The sequence below is a fragment of the Meira miltonrushii genome (genome assembly GCF_003144205.1).
Source record: "Meira miltonrushii strain MCA 3882 unplaced genomic scaffold FA14scaffold_1, whole genome shotgun sequence".
Classification (NCBI taxonomy): domain Eukaryota; kingdom Fungi; phylum Basidiomycota; class Exobasidiomycetes; order Exobasidiales; family Brachybasidiaceae; genus Meira; species Meira miltonrushii.
Window position 1 is genome coordinate 3,985,956 of NW_020289943.1, and position 22,077 is coordinate 4,008,032.

Below are 22,077 nucleotides of genomic sequence, written 5' to 3' on the forward strand. Positions count from 1 at the left end.
GACTCTTTTTCCTATGCTTGTTTGTGAATTTATACATATACTATGACAAGTGTATTTTGCATTGTTCTACAGATGGATATTCTATTTATTGCAGGTAATGGAAGAAAAAAGTGGAAGATGTGTTTATGATGTTATCAAGATGGCTTCTGATTCTGTTGAAATATTTACTGCTGTTGATGTTGTTGTTGTTGTTGCTGCTGCTGCTGCTGCTGCTGCTGCTGTTGTTGTTGTGAAGTATAATAATTGCTTTGTCCAAAAATGAGATTGTACAACTGTGTACCTTCTATATCGTTCGAGTACACCATATCACTACGCTCACTACCGCCTCCTCCAGCTGGTTGTTGTGGTCCAGAGGCATGGTTGAGATTCATTTGTGCTTGCATTCCTTGTACGGTTCCACCTTGGCTAGGGAATGTACCTTGCCAATACATAGGATGCGTCTGAGCGGTTGATGCCGTTGGTTCACCAAACATGCCACTTGTCGCATTTGGATGTTGAGCTCCCATTCCGAACGATCCTGTTTGAAATTGATCGACTGTTGGTGCATTCATATTCGCAGGCATGCTGTATTGGTTACCAAAACCTTGTTGAACTGGAAGGCTCGGTGATGATTGTACTATCGAGGAATTAGGCAAAGGAAAGGACTTCAAACGCTCATCTGAAATTTGCATATTTGGGCTTGCAGCTTTTATCTCTTTTGACTTTCTTTCTTGAGATGGCCCACTTTGTTGTTGTGCTGATAACAAGCTACGCTTGGACTGTTTTCCTTTTCCGACATTATACTTTTCTTTTGCCTTTTGCAGAACAGCTTGCAAGAAAGGTCCATAATTACTTGCTGCTCCTTGTCTATGTGGCGTGATGGTAGCAGCTCGGTTGAGAGCTTCTGAAATTTTTGTGATCAAATCAAATGCTGTTGGAACGTCCATACTTAATCTTGAAGGGTCAATGGAAGAATTACTGATGATCCCTACCAGACTTAAACAAACACTGGAACAGTAGGTCGGTAAAACGACTGAACAATTGTTGGAATATCGAAAAGCGATTGCATTTTGGGAATGCAAGAATTGATATAAAAATGCAGTGCAGGAGTTAAAAATATCCAAATAAAGATCCAATGAAAATGAATTTTGTGTATCGACTGTGAATCGTAATGCTCTGGAAGCAGACATTGCTCTTGCATACCAGTAAAATATTCTTGCCCTGCGAAACCTTGGATGTTGAGAAGAAATACTGGCTGCATAAGGATCCTGTGACCATGCGTTTGACCATGCATCTAATTGTTCAATCGATTGTTTGTAAGTCGCTTTCATCATTTCGACCAATCCGTTTGGATCATTTTGCGTTTGATTAGAAAGAATGAAACGTTCAAACATTTCCGCTTGTCTGGCTAATATTAGACGTAGTTGAACCAAAGCGACGATTGCATGATCTGCAGCTAAAGATTCAGGATGTAAATGCCATGAACTTGAAGAAATCACAATTGGATCGAATCTCATCATAGGCGCCATTCCCATCAATTCGCATAAAGCCATTTCTGCAATCCAAACGTTTAACCATGTTCTTTCACGATTTCTCACCCTTCTAACCAATTCCCGATCGTTGGGAAATCGTGAAAGTGCATCTTGCATTGAAGTATTCATACCCAGTTCCCATCCGATTCTAGAAGCATATCCGATGAATAACCAAGAACGATCTTGTGAAAGTTTTGTAATTTGTGGATGATAATTTGCTAAAAGTACAAATGCTTGAACGATTTCAACTGATCGATAGTCTTGAGTGAGAATTGCGGGTAAAATGGATTTGTAAATGTGTCCTTCTAACCTTTTTGACAAAGTACTGCTTTCCATATCAAACATCGAGGCAAGAAAACACATTGTCGTAAGCAAGAATGAAGATGTTGTTCGAACGAATTCAAAAGTGTGTAACTGTGAATCAAACATTGCCACACTTGATTCCAACAGATCGAAATATAATCGAAATAGCTGTTCCGCTTTTGGCTGAGAGATGATACCCATGTCGATTGGGTCGAATCTGTCCAATTTGACACTTCTAAGTCCTTGTAAGAAAGAAGTCTGGTCAATCATCTCTGAATTCCTCCCTGATGCGGCAGCCAAACTCATGCTCGGTGTAATCGTTGGGGTATAATCTCCAATTTGCGCATTCAAAAGGGTATCTTGATAATCTGCATGTGAGATTGCATGTTGATTATTACCATTATCCCCTTCATTCAATCCAACATCTTTACCGAAATGTGCTAAGAATCGAAGTGGATAAGACAACAATCTTTCAAAACTTGTTTGTTGTGCATCCAGTAAAGGCGAGTTGGAACGTGAATCGAGGATTTTCCATAGATCATTTTGCTGGTCAGGTAAAGGAGGTGCGGTAGCAACGGATGAAGGCGAGTTCCCATCTGATTTGCTTGATTGAAATCCTTTAGATGTTGATGCTACTGAAGATCTGCTTGATTGACCCTCTCTGGAAGTTTGTGTTTGTAAGCTCCTTATTTGTCCTAAAAGTGATTCAACAACCCGTTCAAGATGTTGAACTCGTTTGCTATCGGAAAATCTTCCTCTTCTGTGTTCTTTATAAACACATTCCCTGTTCAACCTCTTGCACCTTTCACATATGTCCCCACCTGAACATTTAGTTTTACTAGCTCTGCATTCTAAACATGAAATCTTTGAAGATGCTGCGATTGAAGCGGGCGAAAGATGAATGGATTCGATTGATTCCAAGTCGAATTGTCTTTTTCGAATCGGACCAGAGGCTGAAGATAAAAGCGGTTTTTGTGATGATGATGATGACGCACTTTTTGGAGGAAGTGAAAATGTTACTGGAGCTGTTGGAGGTACATCGGTCGAAGCTGATAAATTTTGTTCATTACTGTGTGTACCGGAAGAAGAAGATTGTAATGATGCTGCCGAAAAGCTATCAAAAGAAGAATCTTTTGTTGTAGTCAAAGTAGAAGGATTCAAGCTATCAAACACATTTCTTTGATCTTGATTAAGTTCCCCATCCATTCGCGTAACTTCCTCATCGCTTTCGATAAGATTTTCATTTTCACTTCTTTCCTTTTTGATTACATTATCGCTTCCTTTCCCCATGGTATCACTCTTGATGGGTATATGGAAAGACATTATAGGATTGCACTTGTTGTGTGTGTTGCTGCTGCTGATGATTTCATTGATTACGATATCGGTCGAATTGAGTTGTGTATGTGTTTGAGGACAAGGTCCAATTAAGGAAGAGTCGGTGGCAAATCGTCTTTATTATTTGATGTTGAGAGCTAAGAGTTTTGAAGATGTGGTGTCGTTATTGTTGATCTTTTGCCTTTTCGGAATGATGATCCCTTGCAATTTTGTCTTCTTTACATTCAAAATTTATATCGACATTTGCAACATCATCCACAAAGACAATATAACGATATAAGATGTTGACGGAATAAAAATACACTCTTTGCTCGTTACGAAGGTGGAAGGAATCTTTCCTATCCAATGTATATGTATAGCGGACGGTTCCGGTTTCCCGTTAAAGCAAAAGGGATGCTGTAGCGGAGTTAGTGAAATTTCAAATTGTGTTTACACTGCGGATAAGTTGAATTGTTGCATCTGCAGTAGAATGTCATTGAAGTGCCATGGACGATTAATGAAAAGAAGGTGTGATCGGTTATCCCCGATTGTTTGCATTTGAAGCTTTCCTCCCTCACGCTTCTTTGTACTAGACCCACTATAGATAGACAAAGGAGGCTATTTAGGCCTTTCAATGCTGGTCGTTGCAAGAATGCCTGCCCAGAGTATCGATCAATGCATACCGAACATCCAACAGACAAAATAGTAATTGACTATATCTATCTAAGCGCTCTTTACATAACTATATGTAGTACCACCAATCAGACCTGACTTCTATTGAAGAAGAATTGTACGATATGCAAACAACAATGTCGTTTTGTCTTTCATTAGGCCAAGATGCCGAAGCAGAACAACGAGAGGGGAAGAAATAAAATTAAAACTTACGCTACCCGTTTAGAATGGTGGCGTGCATAATGTTTTAAAAAGGTAAACTTGCAGCAGATTTGGACTGCTTTTGTACTGGACTGAGCTTATTGTTTATCTTGTAACGGACAAGTGATCGCCGATCGATTCGCTAATGTCGAATTGATGATCAATTCCTCTTGTCATTGAATTTACACTGCTTCACTAGCCTTTGATTGAAATATCAGACTCGTTTATGAATCATCGAAATGGAATGTCGGATATCCCGCTTGTCAATAGTAGAAAGCTGAAAAGATTTATGAAAGATTATTTTGATCTTGCACACACATATTGTACACATATACTAGTCTATCCAAAATTACCACGAATTCCTCGCACTCACTCCAAAAGAATCAAATTAAACAAGGGCCTCTAAGCCATGATCGGAAATTAACGTTTTCACTCCAATGAAAAGGCCTCTGCTCAAAGAAAGAGTCACACTTAATCAACGATTTTCTCATCTTTCAAGAATATATATTCGGCTTTAAAGTCGGCTCTCATTTTAGTGGAGCCGAAAGAATAGTCGTTCAGGACAGATATATCGCATAATCGCACGCACATTTATTGTTCGAAATCATTATCCAGAACTTTGGGTGTCAAAGCAGAGACCAAATAGTGCAGGGTTGATGGCAGGGTCTTCTTCTTTTTGAATCATTTTAGTGACCGTTGCGTAGCGCAAGCATGTATTTTAATTGAGAAGAAGTGAGTGAGTGCGTGCGCTGTTTAATCACTTTTCTTTGATTTCGATCTTATGTTGCATATCAGCTGAGAATAAGACTTTTTCATGCTTCAAGAAAGAGTATTTTTAATTATGGCCAGTTGTACGCATATGTACGTGCATATGCATATACACTATATTCTGCTTCATTTACTTCTCTATCAATTCTTGGGAACACAACTTTAGCTTTTTCACTTGTACTTTGGATCGCTAGCGTAGATAGAGATCTATAGTAAATGCAAGATTTCCCACCAATTTCAAACTCAGCAGCACCGAGAGGGCACAATGCATAACAGGTCCTCAAAATGTGATCTTGTCATAGTTATTCTATAATTCTTGATTGTCTCCTTCGTCCACGCGACGATTGATAAACTCAGAGACACATATAACTCACAGAATGAAGGTGAGACTGTCATACTTTAAACGTTGTCATTTAAAAGTGTATCAATCACTCTTTGCTCACCTCTGAGTTGCTGTAGGTATGTAAAGTCTGCTCCAGATGGATTACGAAGTCTGCAACACTTGCAACGACTTGTTCAAGACAGCGTCTACCTCAAACACTCTTTTGATAATAAGAATGTCTAGCTCCTCACACCGAAATATCTAAAATTCTATAGCTGTTTATGTTTTTGTCTTCTTGAAACTCATTAAGACGAAAACACGAACGTCAACACCATCATTGGAAGATATAAACAAGAAGCTTTCTTGCTTATGTAAAGCCAAAGTGTTGTTGACGCGTTTTAGCGTGTTTGCTGCCTTTGCGCCAGAGCCGGATTTATGTCCGGCGCTTATACGCATTTTTAGATCTTCATTTTGCGAAGAATTGTTTCAGTGCAACCCTCTTGGCTCTGATCACCATCACAAAAGATCCATTCAATCATGTCTGCTATTGGTGCAAAACAAACTGGTGCAAGTGCTGGTGCATCAGGTGCATCATCAGGAACGCAACCTGTAAAGACTTCTGCACCTGTAAAGATTTCAACGGGTGAAGGATTCGCAGTTGGTTCTTTTGCTGCAATGACGGCAGTCTTGTTCTCCAATCCAGCAGAATCTATCAAGACACGAATGCAATTACAAGGTGAATTAACCGAATCAGCAAAACGAAGAGGTCCAGGTCAAGCACCAGTGCAAAAGCTGTACAACGGAACATGGGATTGCTTCCGTAAAACTGCAAAGACGGAAGGTATAAAGGGTATCCAAAGAGGTTTAGGAGCAGCATTGATTTATCAAGTTTGTTTGAATGGAAGTAGATTGGGTTTCTACGAGCCTTTTAGGAAACTGTACAATCAAGCAGCCGGAAAAGATGTAAAGGAAGTTTGGGCTCTTGGTGCTTTTGCTGCAGGTGCAAGTTCAGGTGTGGTAGGAGCAATTCTAGGGAACCCTTTATTCTTGGTAAAAGCAAGACAACAGGCTTATTCTCCTCATTTCAAAATCGGAAAAGCACAATACAACTACAAAAATGCTTTCGATGGTTTGAGCAGTATCGTCAAATCGGACGGTATAAGAGGATTGGCACGTGGAATGGATGCTGCTATCCTGCGAACAGCGATGGGAAGTACTGTGCAATTACCTGCATACAATTACGCCAAGACATACCTAGTCAATCTATCCCCAGACAATACGTTTGCATACAATCCACTACTCCTTCTCGCTGGAAAGCCCAATGCATTTTCGACATACTTGGTATCTTCATTCTTCAGTGGATTGTGCGTTTGTGCTGCAATGCAACCTGCTGATACTGCTTTAAGTAGAGTATACAATCAGCCTACACGGATTGATGAAAGAGGAAGATCTGTTGGAACGTTGTATAGAGGTCCTATACATTGTTTATATTTGACGGCTAAAACAGAAGGTCCTTTGGCATGGTATAAAGGAACGACGGCCCATTTAGCACGTATTGCACCTCATACGGTTTTAACCTTGGTGGTGAACGAAGCCTATTTACGTTATTACAGTAATTGGAAAGCCGGAAGAGATATCTTTGCTCAACCTTTGACAGAATGAATATGCTGATATAGACGATTATTAAAACTTGTACTATTACGAACTTTGAATGACCATGCACACACATTGCAAATGAATGCCGATAAATTGGAAGTCGGTCCGGGTAGCGCGTTTCCCCCCACTTTGAGAAGCAAATAAAATTAGGCGCCAAATAACGAACGGTTCGGCTGTTGCGAATAAAAAGGAAATTGATTGGCTTTTGTTTCTTCAACACGATGATCAGGTCGGTTGCCATCTGAAAGTATAGCAAGATGAACAGTCATACATCAAGACTGCTGAGAGGATCGATGAGGGGTTCTGGTGTCAAGATCGCTCACTTGAAAGCCATACCAAGAAGGATAAATGCACAAGCACCTACCTTCATTAATGCAAGGCATTCCTCAACTTTCCAATCAACAGCAACAGCACCATATACTACCTATAGAAGCAGATATAGCATCACATCTATTGCTGCTGCATTCGCGTCTCTTTGTGTGATAGGTTATTATGGCTTCTCTACAGCATCTGCAGACGCGGGTGATACTTCCAGCACAAGCACAAAAGGGCCCGATACACCTCTCTCAATGATCAAAGGCGGCAAAGGAAGATTGATCGATATGGCAGAAGTACAAGAACATAACTCCCCAGAAAAAGGCGTCTGGGTAGTAATTCAAGGACAAGTGTATGATATCACTTCATTCATCAATAAACATCCTGGAGGTGATCGAATCATTTTGAAAAATGCAGGAAAAGATGTTACGGATATTTATGTCCCCGTTCATCCTTCTGATGCAATTGCGGAGAATCTTGATCCTTCACAACATCTTGGTCAAGTTGATCCTTCAACTGTAAAAGAAGAAGCCGAATCGGAAAAAGATTTGAGTCAACGTGAACTTAAACGCAGAAAAGCTCTGAAGAATTTACCTCCCATTGGAACGATCTTAAACCTTGACGATTTCCAAAGGGTTGCACAAACAATTCTCACCGATCAAGCATGGGCTTATTATTCTTCCGCGGCAGATGATGAGATTACGAAACATTTTAATCGATCAGCTTATAGTCGTATTTGGTTCAAGCCAAGGATATTACGTCCGGTGATGGAGGTAGATTGCAGTACAGAATTAATGGGGCATGATGTTTCTTTACCGATTTATATCTCACCTGCTGCAATGGCAAAGTTAGGACATCCAGACGGAGAAGCAAATTTAACAAAAGCTGCAGGAGAAGCACAAATTGTTCAGGGTATTTCTGCAAACGCATCAGTTTCACTTGATGAAACGATTGCTAATCGAAAATCCGATCAAGCTCTAATTTATCAACTTTACGTTAACAAAGATCGATCAGCATCCGAAAAAATCTTGGCAAAAATTCAAAAACAACCTAAAGGAGCGTTTGCAGCGATCATGCTTACGGTTGATGCACCCGTAATGGGAAATCGTGAAAGTGATATGCGTGCAAAAGGTGAAGAAGTTCAAACTGGTGGTGATACGGAAGGAGGATCAAGCGAAGGAAAAGGTGTCGGAGTGGCAATTTCTGGTTATATTGATCCGAATATTGGATGGGATATCGTAAGTTGGTACAAACAACACTGCAAGTTACCTCTAATCCTTAAAGGTGTTCAGACGGTTGATGATGTAGAACTTGCTTTCAAGAATGGCTGTCAAGGTGTAGTCCTTTCAAATCACGGTGGTCGTTCTCTAGAATATTCGCGAGCACCAATTGACGTTCTCATTGAATTACATCAAAAACGACCTGATCTATTACAAAAGATTGACGTTTTGATCGATGGAGGTGTAAGAAGAGGAACAGATGTTCTAAAAGCACTGGCTTTGGGTGCAAAAGGTGTTGGTCTCGGAAGACCGTTCTTATATGCTCAATCAGGATATGGACAAGAAGGTGCAAGTAGAGCCATTCAAATCATGAAAGATGAAATCGAACGTGGAATGCGTTTACTAGGTATCACTTCCCTGAAACAGTTGACGCCGGAAATGATTGAAATCTTGCCACCTTCGTTCGATCCTTATCTTCTACATCGTCAAGAAGAAAGACGGAGAGAATATGTCTTTGAACATGAAGCTGCTACTGAGGAATAAGGAAGGAGAGGCTGCACCCCATATATACCAACAACAATTCATTGCAAATGTACTTTTTTACGAGGAGATTACATAAGGTGCATAATCGACATGTTTGCGAGCCCAATGACCAAATTGCGTATAAACTTTTCTTGAGTGTGGAAGAGCAAAAGGTAGGGTATAAAAGTCGTGAGGTTGGAAAGGTGTGATAACATGGGTAACATCAGCTTTTGCTTGTCTTGCTTTACGAACGAATTCTTTTCCTTCATCTAGTAAAACTTCAACGCCTCCGTTTCCTACAAACATTGGTGGAAGTTGAGACATTTCTTCTACACTCTTGTAGACAGGTGAAAGCCACGGATCCAATAAATCCAACGAACAACGTTTTTCGTACTTTGGTCCTAATTGCATTGATTCAACACCCCAATCTCCGTATGTTAAAGTGATAATGTCCGAGCCAATATTTGCAGGTCTTGATTTCCATGGATCGTTTAACGTTGAAAGCCAAGGACTTAGAAGTAGTAATCCTGGTGCGGCAATTGTTTGATTTTCTACATCTCCTCGAACCTCTGGCATCTCTAAGCGCAAATAACGTTCAAGTGCCAAAGTCAAATGTGATCCAAAGCTATCACCTCCGATAAAGATTTGATCAGGACGATAACCCAACGTATCAGTTAGGTAGAGATAACCGCCTAAAGCTTGAACGAGAGGGATAGGGAAAGGTGCATAAGGAGCCAAATTGTAATCAACAGAGAAGACTGGTAATTTGGACGATTTTGCAAGATTTGAAGCAAGAACTTCACCCATGAACAAATCACCTGCAGAGAATGTTACACCTGCTCCACCATGGAAGTATAGAACGACTGGCTCTTTCTGACCTCCAGGTTCGCGAGCTGGTGGATGTTGTTTTTCACCATTTGGCAAGAACCAGAAACCACGTGTACGTGATTTTGTCCATGCAATATCGACCATTGCAGGTCCATTATATGTCGAACATCCCTGCACTTTTTGCGGTTCTCCTTTACCATGTTTTAATGTTAAGATACCACGATAATAAGGTAATTGAGGAGCATCAAACCAAACACGATCATTTCTGCGTTTACCGGATTGTTTATGAGCCTGTTTGGTTGCTGCTTTTAGTGTGAGAAGTGGATGAGCAACTCTACTTCCTGGTCCGCTCATATTCAAAGTTGCTAATGAAGCACCGATCAAACCAGGTTGTTCACGCCATCCATGTTCACGAGGCGGTAGAGGTTGAAAGCTTGTAAGAACCATCATTCTGATTGAATAGCGTACCATTAATGTACCTAAAGCAGCAACAAATGACATCCTTCTATGCGGCCTTAGGAATGGAATTGCAGCACGAATAAAGTTTGCCAAAAATGCTATTGGCAATGTTCCTACCGTTAGGAAATGAAAGATCAAAAGTCTAAGTAACGGTCGCCATTTATTCGGTCTTGGAGGTTTTGCGCTTTTGACAGCAGCCACCAAAGCTTCATCTCGAGTAGGATCTGGGCTCATTTTTGCGGGAAGAAGGAGATGGTAATGAAGATAGAAAGTCGGGAAAGAATAATAGAAACCCCGCACTTGAATTGTTTCATCATAAGACTTAGCTCGGGTTTCTTCACCGAGCATATAATGTATCTTTCACGCGTGAAAGAAAAAGAGTGGCACTATAGCTGTGTTAAGAGATGTTCGGTTACTTTAGAATCATTTAAGCCGATTAGAGCAAAGGTGATTGATGGGGCATACGCTCTCTAATGGTTAACAGCAGGTAAGATTGATGGTGTCAAGACAATATATACTACTCTCTCGGGTCTATCACTGTCTGATGGCGTCATAAGGCAATATAGTAGAGCTCAATTTCGATGCTGCTATTGACCGCGAAAGACTTTTGCAAGAACATAGAAACAGCTCGCACAAAGGCTAGCAGAAGGGATTTGCCAGAAGTGACAAATTATAAATCTCGAGATAGAATCCCAAGTATGCTGTTTATTTGATTGATGCCCCTTTTGCTTTTGCCCCGATAAATGTGTCCATCCTTATTGTTTGCTCCAAATCATCTGCACTTTGAAAATCAGCATTACTTATTCAATTCTTTCCATCATCGAAATTGGCCTTATGATCAAAAAATATCCGATGAGGCTTCTAAATTATTTCATCGTAATTTTAAATGGTCTGATATTGATTGCGCTTTCTTTACCAGCTAGCGAAGTCCATACAGGCGAATCTACGAGAGAAGAGCTTAGACAAAGCCACCCAAAGTATAGAAAGATTGAAAAGCAAAAAGAAAGTCATTTGAGGAATATGGCGGAAGCAGGTGCAAAGTCTACACGAGCCAATAATCATTACTTGGAAGCTCATACCTCAATATGTGCTCCTTTTGCGGCTTCTTTATACTACGATCAACAAAAGTACTATGATCATAAATACAATTCCCATCAAAAGAAAGCAACGCAAGCAATGACGGATCTTAAGCAGATCGAAGCCGTACATGGACAAAGAACGCAACATCCAGTGCGTTCACCATCACATAATACACAGCATTAAATCTCTTCACATCTCTTTCTTCTTGCGATAGGTCGGAACATAGTCCGCAACTTGATGTAAATTAGCCCCATTCTACCTTTGCAAATCAGAATCGCCCCAAAGTGCTTTACGTCAAATTGAAAAAATGTCTGGAGTTTGCACGAGAAGCAATTCAGCGATAACCACCAGCACTGCTTGAATTTCTAATAGCCAATGTGGAAGTTCAGCGTAAAAATGATGCACGTCCTCCTCTTGATTTTGTACTGCTCAATGCTTATGACGAACGCTTTACCTGCCAAGAAGACAGAGCTTGAATCAGCAACAAAAATTGCTCAAAAGCATGAGAACTCGGCAAACAAGTACAAGGCAAAATCAGACAATGCTTACAGGAAGTTTCAAAATTCTTGTCTTGGTACGTGTTTATATGGTGCACAGATTACATACTATGATTCAGAATACGATAAACATAATAAGAAGGCTTCTATGGCTCGTATTAAGGTGAACGACTTGAATGGAATACCCAGACGAACGCCTACGCCGATTGTAGAGGAAGTTGCCAAAGAGGAATCCCAACACCCACACCCACAAACAACAAAGACTGATGCTCATCATCCGAGCACATCTAGTCAAGAAATTCTGCTTGCTGAAAGCTCACCTCCTTCGCCGTTATCGCGCACCTTGAGTCGTGGTAAAACACCGGTCCATGCTTCTCGTCATTGAATATACATTTTACGCTTGTTCTTCTTCTACTTATCTAATTTACGTATGAACTTTAAGTATAAAGAGTGTAAAGGTGTGATCGCAAAATACTGAGACTGAACGGTACATCAAGCGAATGCAATGATCTGTGGCCTGTAAGATGCTGCTGATTCTCTTTCAAAAATTCAAATCTTCTTGGGGCTGAAGGTAGTAATATGAAGTACATGTTTGTCTGTAAATGGTCGCAATACTTTCGGGGATCGTTTGGTGCTTTTATGGTCACTCTTTACGCAATTGATTGTGTATTCTGCCTCTTGCCATTCGTCCCACATTATGCCTTTTTGTCTCTTGACCGAATTTGCTCCGTATTGTTTGTGCGACTTGCCCACATTCAAAGTGCTCAAAGATAAATTTTATTGTGCCTTACCTTTCTCCCCGTTTAGAATTGGGGAGCTGATGCGGTTTTATTTACAACGTAAAAGATTCACGCCACCATATCAACAATAGCACCGTGATATGCAAACGTAAAGTAGATCTTATGCAAAACTTCCCATATTTATACCGCCGGTATTTTGCTTCAAAGTTTCCCCTCACATACTCAAAGTATCAAATTCCAGAACGAGAAAGGACTCAATCTCAACAATGAGCAGAAACATCTTTTACTTATTATGCCTTACAATTTTTCTTGTGCAATTGACAACATCTGCAAGCATTCCAACAGACCATGCTGAACTCTTGCAAAAGGTGAAAGATCATCCTGATTACAAGAAGATTGCAGGCGAGCGAAACAGACATCGTGAAATTGCCCTGAGTGAAGATCAGAAATCACAAGATGCATATTGCAAAGCTCGTAATAGTTGCATGCCAGGTGGTAACGTGTTACGTAATATTCAAGGTCGCTATCATAAAGGTAGATTTGAACGTCATACTCGTAGAGCAAAAAGGGAGAGCTCAAAGCTTGATTTAATGGAAAATTTCGCAAAGAACACACTTTCTGCACAGAAACAAGAAATGTTGCAAAAACATGCAGATCAAGGAACGCCTTGAAGTTCCGCCATCATATCTTTGATTTTGATTGATTCTGTTATACTCTTCTGTTTATCCATCCAAAGTGATTCTCAGATTCTAATGTAAATATTCACCTGTTTCGTTATACATATGATAATGCTTTACGCTTACATGAGCTCTGTGAGAATAATTCGATTGACCGGGGCGTGTAGAGAAATGCAATGAAATATAGTCGTTATTCGGAGCTGAAAATCAGGACATATTTATCGAGATGCTCTGGTGAGATTTTGCACTTTGCTATTTCTGCCGATTGGAGCCGACAACCATCACAAAATGATTTCGCGATTTCGGCTTTTACTGATCCTCTGCATCATCATGCTGCAGGAGCGGAACTTTTCTGCTGTTCTGTGTGGCCAGACTTCATCAACAGAAGCTCAAAGAGAAAAGCACATATCTGAAGGACATTTTGCACGTAGAGAAAGAAAGCAATCATTACGAAAAGCATTTGAAACGAAAAACTATTGTAGTTTTGCGTTTCATATGTTTTCGGTACGCAAACACCATAAAGAAAAAAGAAAGCATGCTCATGCAGTAGCTGAGATTGATAGACAGCAAACACAGCGAGGCAATAATGGGAATTAATAGTGATCACTCTCTGTTAAGATCCTGCAATGGGGGTCCCAAACCTAAGACACAATAAGACGCCAAAGCTGTGCCATGAGCCCCACATTACGTTGACACTTGAAATCCCAGAAAGCCCCATTGCATCGATTGTCATAATTAGAACTTTGCTTGCCTTCCAAATTCTGTCTCTCTCACCACCACCATTTTCAAAAGCTTTTTTAGGAAAAAGAAAGATTCAGCAATGTTTACCTTCAAGATCTTATTGCCCTTTTGGCTTTTGCTCATTTGCAGTATGCCTTTAATCATTGCTCTTCAAGACCTTGAACACAAACGTCTGACGAACAAAGTTTCTAGGGAAGAAAACAAAGCTCGAAATTCTTTTGATGTATCTATGAGAGCTCAACAACGAGCAAACAATAGTCGCTTCGGTATCACAAGAGCTTTTCATAATGCTTTCAGTCAAAATAGATGGAAATCTTATGAGCGACATAATTCTGCTGCTCAACGAAATCAGGCTGACTTGGCTAGCCATTCGTATAGAACCAAAAGATTTGATACACCAACTGTTTGGCGAAAATGAATGACAAGGGGATAGAATCCAAGGACACGCTACGCTTACGTTGGATCTGTTTAATGTACTTACGACAGAGTACACACACGTTGCACATAGATGATGATACTTATTAATTCAATGCGGTTGAACAAAATGAAAGGCTTGCGATACGTCTATTCCTTAGCTGTGATGACAACTTCGAAAGTCTTGCCCTTTTCCAAGCTTTCCACTTTGACCTTGACGATACTGCTCTCTTCATCAACGGTTGCATGTACGCCAGAAACATCATTTCCGTCCTTTGATTCAATGGAAGCATTCACACCGCCGATGTACATCCGTTTGCTATCATACAAGATAGAAAGATCATCAGGTCCATTAGAAGCATAATGACCTGTCCATGTCTTTTCTCCGTTTTGATCTTCGAATACTTGGGTAATTGCAGTTGTTTTGAAGTCTGATTTGACCAAAGTGGAATTACGTGTGGTCAATTCGAGAGGAGCATGACCGTGTTCGTAGTATACATCGCGAACACGTCCAACACACATCGGAGTTTCTTGTGCCAAAGATGCAACGACAGCAGAAGGGATGGATCCGTTGAGCAACACTTTGACCACATAAGTCAACTTTGTACCTTCTTCCACCTTTTCAGCAATCCAACCACTCAGTTCAACAGTTGCACGTGTTCTACTCTTTTGATAACTTCCATCTTCAGGTAAACGTTCTTCGTCTGAAATGGAAACTTGAATGAGCTGCATCTTTCCATCTGGTTCGGTCCAGTAAGATTCTTGAACTGCAGCGATATCACGAGCCCAGATGAAGTATGAAGGTGATTTCCTGGATGGAGGAAAGAGAGGGTTAGGATAAGGGTGCAACTCTTTTTTAAATGTCCACTCGGGCTACTCACATTACACTGTAGATCTCAAAAGAAGATTGAGAGAAACGTCTGATTGGGAAACCATCTTCCAAACGAGGATCCCACTTTTTACGCATACCAGGTAATTGAATGACACCAGTTAATTCCAAAGGCGTAACGCCTTCAACGATTGTTGAACCACGAGTGATTGGAACGCCAGAAGGATCTTCTGCATTTGTAATCTTTGAAAGTTGGACATCTTCACGCTCAGGTAAATCTTCCCATTCCGTTGAAGATTCTAAATCGTTTAACAATTTTAATGCATTTTCCAATGCTTCTGCATAATCTGCTGGACGATCAAAGTATGTGCCTTCGGGAGTAGCAGCTGAATCTGGAATTTGCAAAGACATGGTATAAGCTTGATTGAGGTTTGGGTATCCTTGTAAAAGTCAAGATGATGTTGATGATAATGAAGGGAAGAGAGGTGAATGAATACAAAATATCCCCCCCCCCGCTTTTCCGGCTTCTTTGAATGTATGCGAAGGTATGTGTGTGTGAATGCTTGTACACTGTTGTAGTGCCTGGTGTTGTACCTTTTCTTCTATAAACCCCGCTTTGAAAGTGTTGAGCAGTCGCACGGACAAAAGAGTCTTCTTTCTGTCTCTCAAAAGCCGCGCGGTGATTGTGGCTGTTGATTAGATAATCATCAGTCAATTGCTTTTCGGTCATTCGGATTTTTATCCACTAGCGTAAGAAAGAATGCTTATATTTTATTGGCTTAAACTCTTATCAATTTTTAATCTGCAAGGTCCCTGTGGAAAAGTGCTCCTCCGATCATTGGCTTATCTGCATCAAATCTTCTGAAGCAGCAGGAAATGCAAAAGATTAAAGTTGTGGATGTAATGCGATAAAAAGGTTCTTATAAAAAGGCAAACACTCTTCTTCCCTGAAACATACTTCTCACCTTCCATCCACATCCTCCTCCCCCATCCTCTCTCAATCATGTCCATTGCCGGTATCTTCTTGTTCACCCGACATGGTGATCGTATGGGATTCTATCAATCACCAACAACCTACACAGCCAAGAACACCAACTTGACAGTCTTGGGTTACTCACAAGAATACAAGAATGGTCAAGATCTACGTTCCATGTACTTGAACGGAACAAATCCAATTCAAGGTATCAATGCAACCAGAGCAGAAGGTAATCAACTTCGAATCTCAGCAGATGCAGGTGGTGAAGGAAGCGTGATTGTCGATTCAACAAATGCACTTTTACAAGGTCTGTTTCCTCCTTTTGATGATACAATCACACTGGCAAACGGACAAAATGTTACCTGGAACCTGGCACAATTAATCCAAGTTCAAACAGTTACTTCTGATGAAGATGTTTGGTTTGAAGGTTGGACAGATTGCAATTCATGGCAAACAAGATTGAATGATTGGTATGCCTCAAAAGAATTCGAAGCACAAGCTGCAATCGCAAATCCATTCTTTGAAAGTATGCAAAACATTTTGGGTACAGGTCGTCCTGCCACATTGCAAAATGCATGGAATCTGTTCGATTATCTCAACGTTGAATCGATCCACAACAGTTCCGTTCAAGTAACTCCTGAACAATTGCAATATGCTCGCTATTGGGCCAACTACCATGAAGCAGGAAGTTTCACAGATGTTGATTTACACAACCCTGGTAACATTGCCGGTCAAGCGTTCCTCTCTCCCCTTTTGACAGCCGTTCAAGATTTGGCAAACTCAACTAACCCTCTCAAATTTGGTTATATGTCTGCATCTTATAAGCCATTCTTGTCTTTGTTCACCTTGATGGGACTACCTTCTCCTTTGAACGATACCGTTGTGGATTATGCAAGTGCCGCAGTGATCGAAGTTCATACGGATAACACACTTCGATTGTTGTTCAGAAACGGTACCGAAGGTGATTTCGAACCTTTTGCCTTATTTGGCAGTTCAAATCCAAACTCATACCCTGTTCAAGACTTTGTCAACAAGCTTGAACCGTATGCATTGAACGATTTGTCATCCTGGTGCAATCAATGCAGTACAACAAACGAACGTGGATGTGATACCCTTGCAGCATTGAACGGAACAGGTGGTGCAGGATATGCAAGTGTTGAATCAACAAATGGTCATCATCGTGTTAGTCCAGTTGTGGCAGGTGTGATTGGTGCAATGGTCACTTTGGCAATCGTTGCATTCGCTTTGGCAAGTTGGTTGTTGTTAGGTGGCTTGGTCAAGAAGCATAAACGTTCTTCTCGTGACACTGCTTCCGTCAGTACTAAAGCACCATCTGAAAAAGGCCTAGAACAAAAGGTTTCTCCTTCGCAACAATGATAAGATTGTATACACTACTATGCTATGGAATATTTTATTGAAATGGAGACTCGATCCAAAATAATTTATACATGTGGGAAAGGAAAGCCGTAATGCACCTGATATACGAAGGAATAGAGGATCGACCACAGATTAAGCGACAGAATGCGATCTTACGATTTGAGGCCCGCTCGAGTAAGATCGTTGTGGGTTGTATGAATTAGCAGATCGTTGTGGTGCGTGTGATACGTGCGAATTGCCATTGCTATGTGTTGAACTTTCTCCATGTTGAGGAGAAGGATGAGAAAGATGCTGTGAAGTTGCACTTTGAGGTGCAGAATTTGCTGATGATGATTGACCAGACAAACTTTGACGTTTGCTCTCAAGCTTTTGCGATTGTTTATTCAACCTTTGTTGTTGATGTTGAAGTTTCATGTTTTTACGTTCTAAAACTTCTATCTTGTATTTTTCTTGACGTGGAATCGGTTTGTTTATCTCTTCTCGCTATAGATCAAAAGCAAGGTGATGTCAATTTTAGCATCTCTGTATGATTTTGTTACTTCAATATCCTTTACTTACCATATTTCGAAAACCTTTACTTATTTTTGCCGTAATACTGTCTGAGCCCTTCAACGCTTTTGAAGCTGTATCACTAATCGCATGACCTGTACGAACAGGCGCTTCAACGAAACAAGCATGACCAGCACACTTTACGCCTCTTGCCGCTTTACCAATAATTCGTCCGAAACTGAATTTTGTAGGAGCAGAAGAGGTTGCAATGCTGGAGGAAAGGTTAAAGTTAGCTTGTTGTAATATTTGTCTTTCATTGTGCTTACTCACATTTGCAGTAGCACCAAGAAAGTTAATTGTACGATAGTAGTTATCAATCTCATGGTGATAGGAAGAGGACAGGTGATATGTTGAATTAAGGAAAGTATGGGTAAGAGGATGGATGGATGTTGACCAAATAAGCCATTTATATACCTTTTCACGGCAACAGCCCAATCTTTCGAACTTTTTCCAACGCAAGTACCGCTTACGCCCATCCTTGCCGTTGCCCCGATACGAACCCCGCGCAAGAGATGTATTCGTGCTCTCGATCTTTCGTAATGTTTTCATGCTGTACCCTTGATGCTATCGAACGCCTGCATCGCATGCTCCTCATCCCACCCAAAAGAAGGAGGGGTTTAACTCGATCGCGGTGTATGCTGTGATGCAAGAATTTCAACCCTTGACCCACAAATGACATTCATCATCCGCTCACACTTTCTCACATCTCTGTAATGGTACAAATTATAGATTGAAAAGGTTCAATGTCCAAGCAAATGATCAAAAAAAATTTGTTCAAAATGCAAACCTCCTCCGAGGGGTATATATATGTACAATCTCGATACAATGCAGAGGGCGTATTGATGTTGAAATCGAATAAAAAACACAGCATGAAACAATGGCAGTGTCCTGTTTCTTGTTTTGCGTTGACGGGAGAATTGCGAATGCCGATGCGGCGTACCAATGTATGAATACAACGGATCACAGCCCGCTCCTTAACGGCCAGAAGTGGCCAAAACATCTGGTCTGTTCAAAAAGTCCATTGGTCCTTTACGGAAGGTATCGTCAATCGTGGTGATTGTATTATTTGCATAATACAAAAGTTTTGGTGAATTTGCTGTATAATGTTTCCATAGTGGACTTCCATTTCCGGCTTTGTTGGGTGTTTGATAAGCGGCAAACGATAACCATTGACGTGACAGCGTTGTTCCAAATGGATTTCCGTCTTGAATGTTAAAGACATAATCCAAATCTGATCCATGCGGATAACCAAGCGAATCTGCATTTCCTGGTACGTATTGTGCGAATTCGTACGAATAAGCAGTCGTTCCTCGATTTGCGATTGCATCCAAAAAGAACCTTCTGTTGGATTGATAACGAATATCACCGTAAAGAGAAGAAATGCGCTTGTATTGGTTAGTCGCTCCGTAGAATCGGTTTGAATAATCACCATCGTGTGGTTTATAAGGCGATCCTACTACTGGATCATCGGGATACTGCTGTAAAGCTTCTTGCAAGAGTTCATCGCTGTCAAAGTAGATTCTCCTGAAATAGTCAAACGTTTCTTGAGTATTATTACTATCTTGATCAGCAAAGTATGTACCTTCATCATAACAATCACCATGCAAAACTGGCACATTTGCAAATTTACCAGCATTGATGACCTGACTTGGACGATCGGAAAAGAATCCGCCGTTTGATGGTCCGCCATCTTGAACGGCTGTCCAAGCATAGTATCCACGTGGAATAGTATTCACATTTCCATTCAAGTTGGCCTGTAAATTAGAGATTTGAAGTAAGTTAGATGCAGATGCACCACGTAAGCACCCGATAACATCTGGATTTCCTGAACATCCAGCGCTGGAAACGACTGTGTTGAATTGACCGTCTTTGCGTGAAGCAGGGTCGATTGGGACACCACCGGGAGAACCAGATTCCAAGATAACACCTTTGAATTTTGGCGATGTATGCTTTCCGAGCATAACAGCAGCAGAAGCGAACGAGCCTGCGGATTGACCCCACAGGGTGATCTTGTCTGGATCACCGCCAAAAGCTGCAATATGATCGGATGACCAATTGATTGCTTGTACAACATCTGTGAATGCTGCATTTAGGGTAACATCATTTCGATTCTGTTTTTGACGTTGCGCGAACGTACTTCCGCCCAAGAAACCAAAGAGACCTAAACGATAATTGATGGTGATGACGACTGCTTGTAAATCATTTCCACCTGCAAGGATCATTTGTGAAGGATCATGTTCTGACCCGGCGCCTGATTGGAATCCGCCTCCATGTACAAAGATCAAAACGGGTAATTTTTTGTTCAAACTAACACCTGAAGGACGAAAAACGTTTGCAAACAAACAATCTTCACTTTGTCTTCCATCTCCGCTTTGCAAACATGTTGGTCCGTATTCGGTTGCATCAACCGTTCCTGTCAAACTTGCGGGTACTTTTGCAGGAGAAAAACGTTGATTTCCAATCGGTGGTGAAGCATATCGAATTCCTTTCCAAGAACATATTCCATCAGCACATGAGCCGACGTATGTTGCTTTACCATCTTGTACGTTTGATGAAGTTGCCACTGCTACATGGCTGGATCGAGCTTGGGGAACGATGAGAGCAGATGATGAAATGACGAATGAAACGAATAAGAATAGAAGCGAATTAGTATGGAACAACATTTTGGCGGATGTGAAGATGGGTTTCGCAAATGGATGTTGGATCGACCTTTTATATTGCCGGAATTACTCCTAAATGGAAATCTTGATGCCGTCCAATGCGGGGAAAGGAGAGACCAGAGCGTTGTTAGCGTGATCGTGATTTGCTTCCAAGAGATTTGCGGGGGTTCAACGATTCCCACCAGCTAGCTCCTTTTGGATGAGTCGGATCGTCGGTCAGAAGGGGTTGTGTGGGGTTGTTTGATAGCAAGGGGTGATGAGATTTTATAGTTTGATGGGAACAACCTCAATCAAACAAGAATGGCAATTCAAGTTTTTCCGTCATTTGATACTCCGACAGTGAAGGAAGGCAAGAGTTGTCGGTCAGAACCCAGTGGTTGTTGTTGTGTAATTCCGCCCATGAGGAGAAGGAGGGGAATCCATCAAAGACCGCATGATTACATTTATGTACAACGTGCTTCTCTACTTGATGCATGTACTCGACATTTAGAAAGAAAAGAGACTAGAATCAATTGATAGAATGAGCATTATGCCACTATTTGCCGAATTGTTGTAGATCCATGTCGTATGCACTAACGCAAATCTTGTTTCATTAAAGTCCATTTTGTTGTTGTTGTTGTTCTGTGGTCTAGAACCCATTCAAGAAGAACACGCGTACGTAGAAATGCATTCATTCCCGGTTTTATTGTTTTAGCGTTTTTCATTTAGTCGGCGGTTCGTTCTTATGGGCATGCAAATGTGAGCAACTAAAAAGGCGGGGGAGCAAACGCTAGAATCTTGCCAAGAAGAAACGGGAAATGTGACTAATCAAAGAATGAATGCATTCATGAATCGCCGCTTTTACCAATTCTTTTCCTTTCTTTCATGATGGGGTTGGCAAGATAGATTCACGTGAATCAATGCTAGGAGTAGTCATGCTAAGATACATAACCCCGACTCATAGGCTAGTATTGTCTAATTGTCAGCAACTCCTAAACGGACCAAACTTTCTTTCACGGAAAACAATATTCCGTTTAACCATTGTCTTCCACTACTTTCTGGAATAAATGTGATCTCCGTTCATTATTTCATTCACTTTCCGATCCGCATTGGTGATAATTTGAGAACATGACGTAAGCAGTCGTCATCCTTTGTGATCATATTGAATAGCATGCCGGCACCGCAAGGCGCGAAGTAATGCTGAGCAAGCGAAAGGCTAAGGCCTGCACACAAAAGCTTATGGCGTACGGGGTGGAAATTTCTAGAAAACTCGCCAAGCTTCATGACCGTGCGTGATGACCATTATTCGATCTTCGATAGCGATCAGACTTGACTGTAGAATGTGTGATGTGTGTGATGCTTGGTGTTGAAAAGAAGGGGTAAAAGGTATATAAACCCTGGTCTTGAGGCCATCAAGAACCTTTCTCTCCTCATCATGTTAGCCAAACAAGCTTTACAACCAATAAG

General features: G+C 41.0%; 11 protein-coding genes across 11 annotated transcripts; 6 read left to right on the forward strand and 5 right to left on the reverse strand.

Annotated features, from left to right (window-relative positions):
* Positions 1–164: 164 nt before the first annotated feature.
* On the reverse strand, positions 165–3,137 carry FA14DRAFT_177451 (uncharacterized protein; the record flags this gene model as incomplete). Its single annotated transcript, XM_025500742.1, has 1 exon — positions 165–3,137. The coding sequence occupies one exon, from the start codon at positions 3,135–3,137 to the stop codon at positions 165–167; it is 2,973 nt and encodes a 990-aa protein (XP_025358478.1).
* Positions 3,138–5,628: 2,491 nt separating this feature from the next.
* FA14DRAFT_163687 (mitochondrial carrier) lies at positions 5,629–6,753 on the forward strand (the record flags this gene model as incomplete). Its single annotated transcript, XM_025499834.1, has 1 exon — positions 5,629–6,753. The coding sequence occupies one exon, from the start codon at positions 5,629–5,631 to the stop codon at positions 6,751–6,753; it is 1,125 nt and encodes a 374-aa protein (XP_025358479.1).
* A 563-nt stretch (positions 6,754–7,316) lies between these two features.
* On the forward strand, positions 7,317–8,825 carry FA14DRAFT_163696 (cytochrome b2; the record flags this gene model as incomplete). Its single annotated transcript, XM_025499835.1, has 1 exon — positions 7,317–8,825. The coding sequence occupies one exon, from the start codon at positions 7,317–7,319 to the stop codon at positions 8,823–8,825; it is 1,509 nt and encodes a 502-aa protein (XP_025358480.1).
* FA14DRAFT_159874 (alpha/beta-hydrolase) lies at positions 8,485–10,344 on the reverse strand. Its single transcript, XM_025498429.1, has one exon. The coding sequence runs from the start codon at positions 10,323–10,325 to the stop codon at positions 8,883–8,885; it is 1,443 nt and encodes a 480-aa protein (XP_025358481.1). The 5' UTR covers positions 10,326–10,344; the 3' UTR covers positions 8,485–8,882.
* A 638-nt stretch (positions 10,345–10,982) lies between these two features.
* Positions 10,983–12,053, forward strand: FA14DRAFT_183751 (uncharacterized protein; the record flags this gene model as incomplete). Its single annotated transcript, XM_025501336.1, has 3 exons — positions 10,983–11,321; positions 11,544–11,745; positions 11,788–12,053. Coding segments are annotated over 3 exons (807 nt in total), but the record flags the coding sequence as incomplete, so codon positions are not given.
* Positions 12,054–12,674: 621 nt separating this feature from the next.
* Positions 12,675–13,079, forward strand: FA14DRAFT_153511 (uncharacterized protein; the record flags this gene model as incomplete). Its single annotated transcript, XM_025497604.1, has 1 exon — positions 12,675–13,079. One exon carries the CDS (start codon positions 12,675–12,677, stop codon positions 13,077–13,079), a length of 405 nt encoding a protein of 134 aa, XP_025358483.1.
* An 826-nt stretch (positions 13,080–13,905) lies between these two features.
* FA14DRAFT_177458 (uncharacterized protein) lies at positions 13,906–14,244 on the forward strand (the record flags this gene model as incomplete). The annotated part of the gene is made up of 1 exon (XM_025500743.1): positions 13,906–14,244. One exon carries the CDS (start codon positions 13,906–13,908, stop codon positions 14,242–14,244), a length of 339 nt encoding a protein of 112 aa, XP_025358484.1.
* Positions 14,088–15,795, reverse strand: FA14DRAFT_170906 (Bet v1-like protein). The gene is made up of 2 exons (XM_025500299.1): positions 15,122–15,795; positions 14,088–15,051 (listed from the first exon to the last, which is right to left on the reverse strand). Exons 1-2 carry the CDS (start codon positions 15,478–15,480, stop codon positions 14,391–14,393), a joined length of 1,020 nt encoding a protein of 339 aa, XP_025358485.1. The 5' UTR covers positions 15,481–15,795; the 3' UTR covers positions 14,088–14,390.
* Positions 15,796–15,871: 76 nt separating this feature from the next.
* Positions 15,872–17,488, forward strand: FA14DRAFT_23725 (phosphoglycerate mutase-like protein). Its single transcript, XM_025502052.1, has one exon. It carries the CDS (start codon positions 16,073–16,075, stop codon positions 17,420–17,422), a length of 1,350 nt encoding a protein of 449 aa, XP_025358486.1. The 5' UTR covers positions 15,872–16,072; the 3' UTR covers positions 17,423–17,488.
* On the reverse strand, positions 17,434–18,320 carry FA14DRAFT_23738 (uncharacterized protein). The gene is made up of 3 exons (XM_025502053.1): positions 18,242–18,320; positions 17,981–18,182; positions 17,434–17,905 (listed from the first exon to the last, which is right to left on the reverse strand). Exons 1-3 carry the CDS (start codon positions 18,292–18,294, stop codon positions 17,555–17,557), a joined length of 606 nt encoding a protein of 201 aa, XP_025358487.1. The 5' UTR covers positions 18,295–18,320; the 3' UTR covers positions 17,434–17,554.
* Positions 18,321–18,981: 661 nt separating this feature from the next.
* On the reverse strand, positions 18,982–20,529 carry FA14DRAFT_114314 (alpha/beta-hydrolase; the record flags this gene model as incomplete). Its single annotated transcript, XM_025496047.1, has 1 exon — positions 18,982–20,529. A coding segment is annotated over one exon (1,548 nt), but the record flags the coding sequence as incomplete, so codon positions are not given.
* Between the last annotated feature and the right edge of the window lie 1,548 nt (positions 20,530–22,077).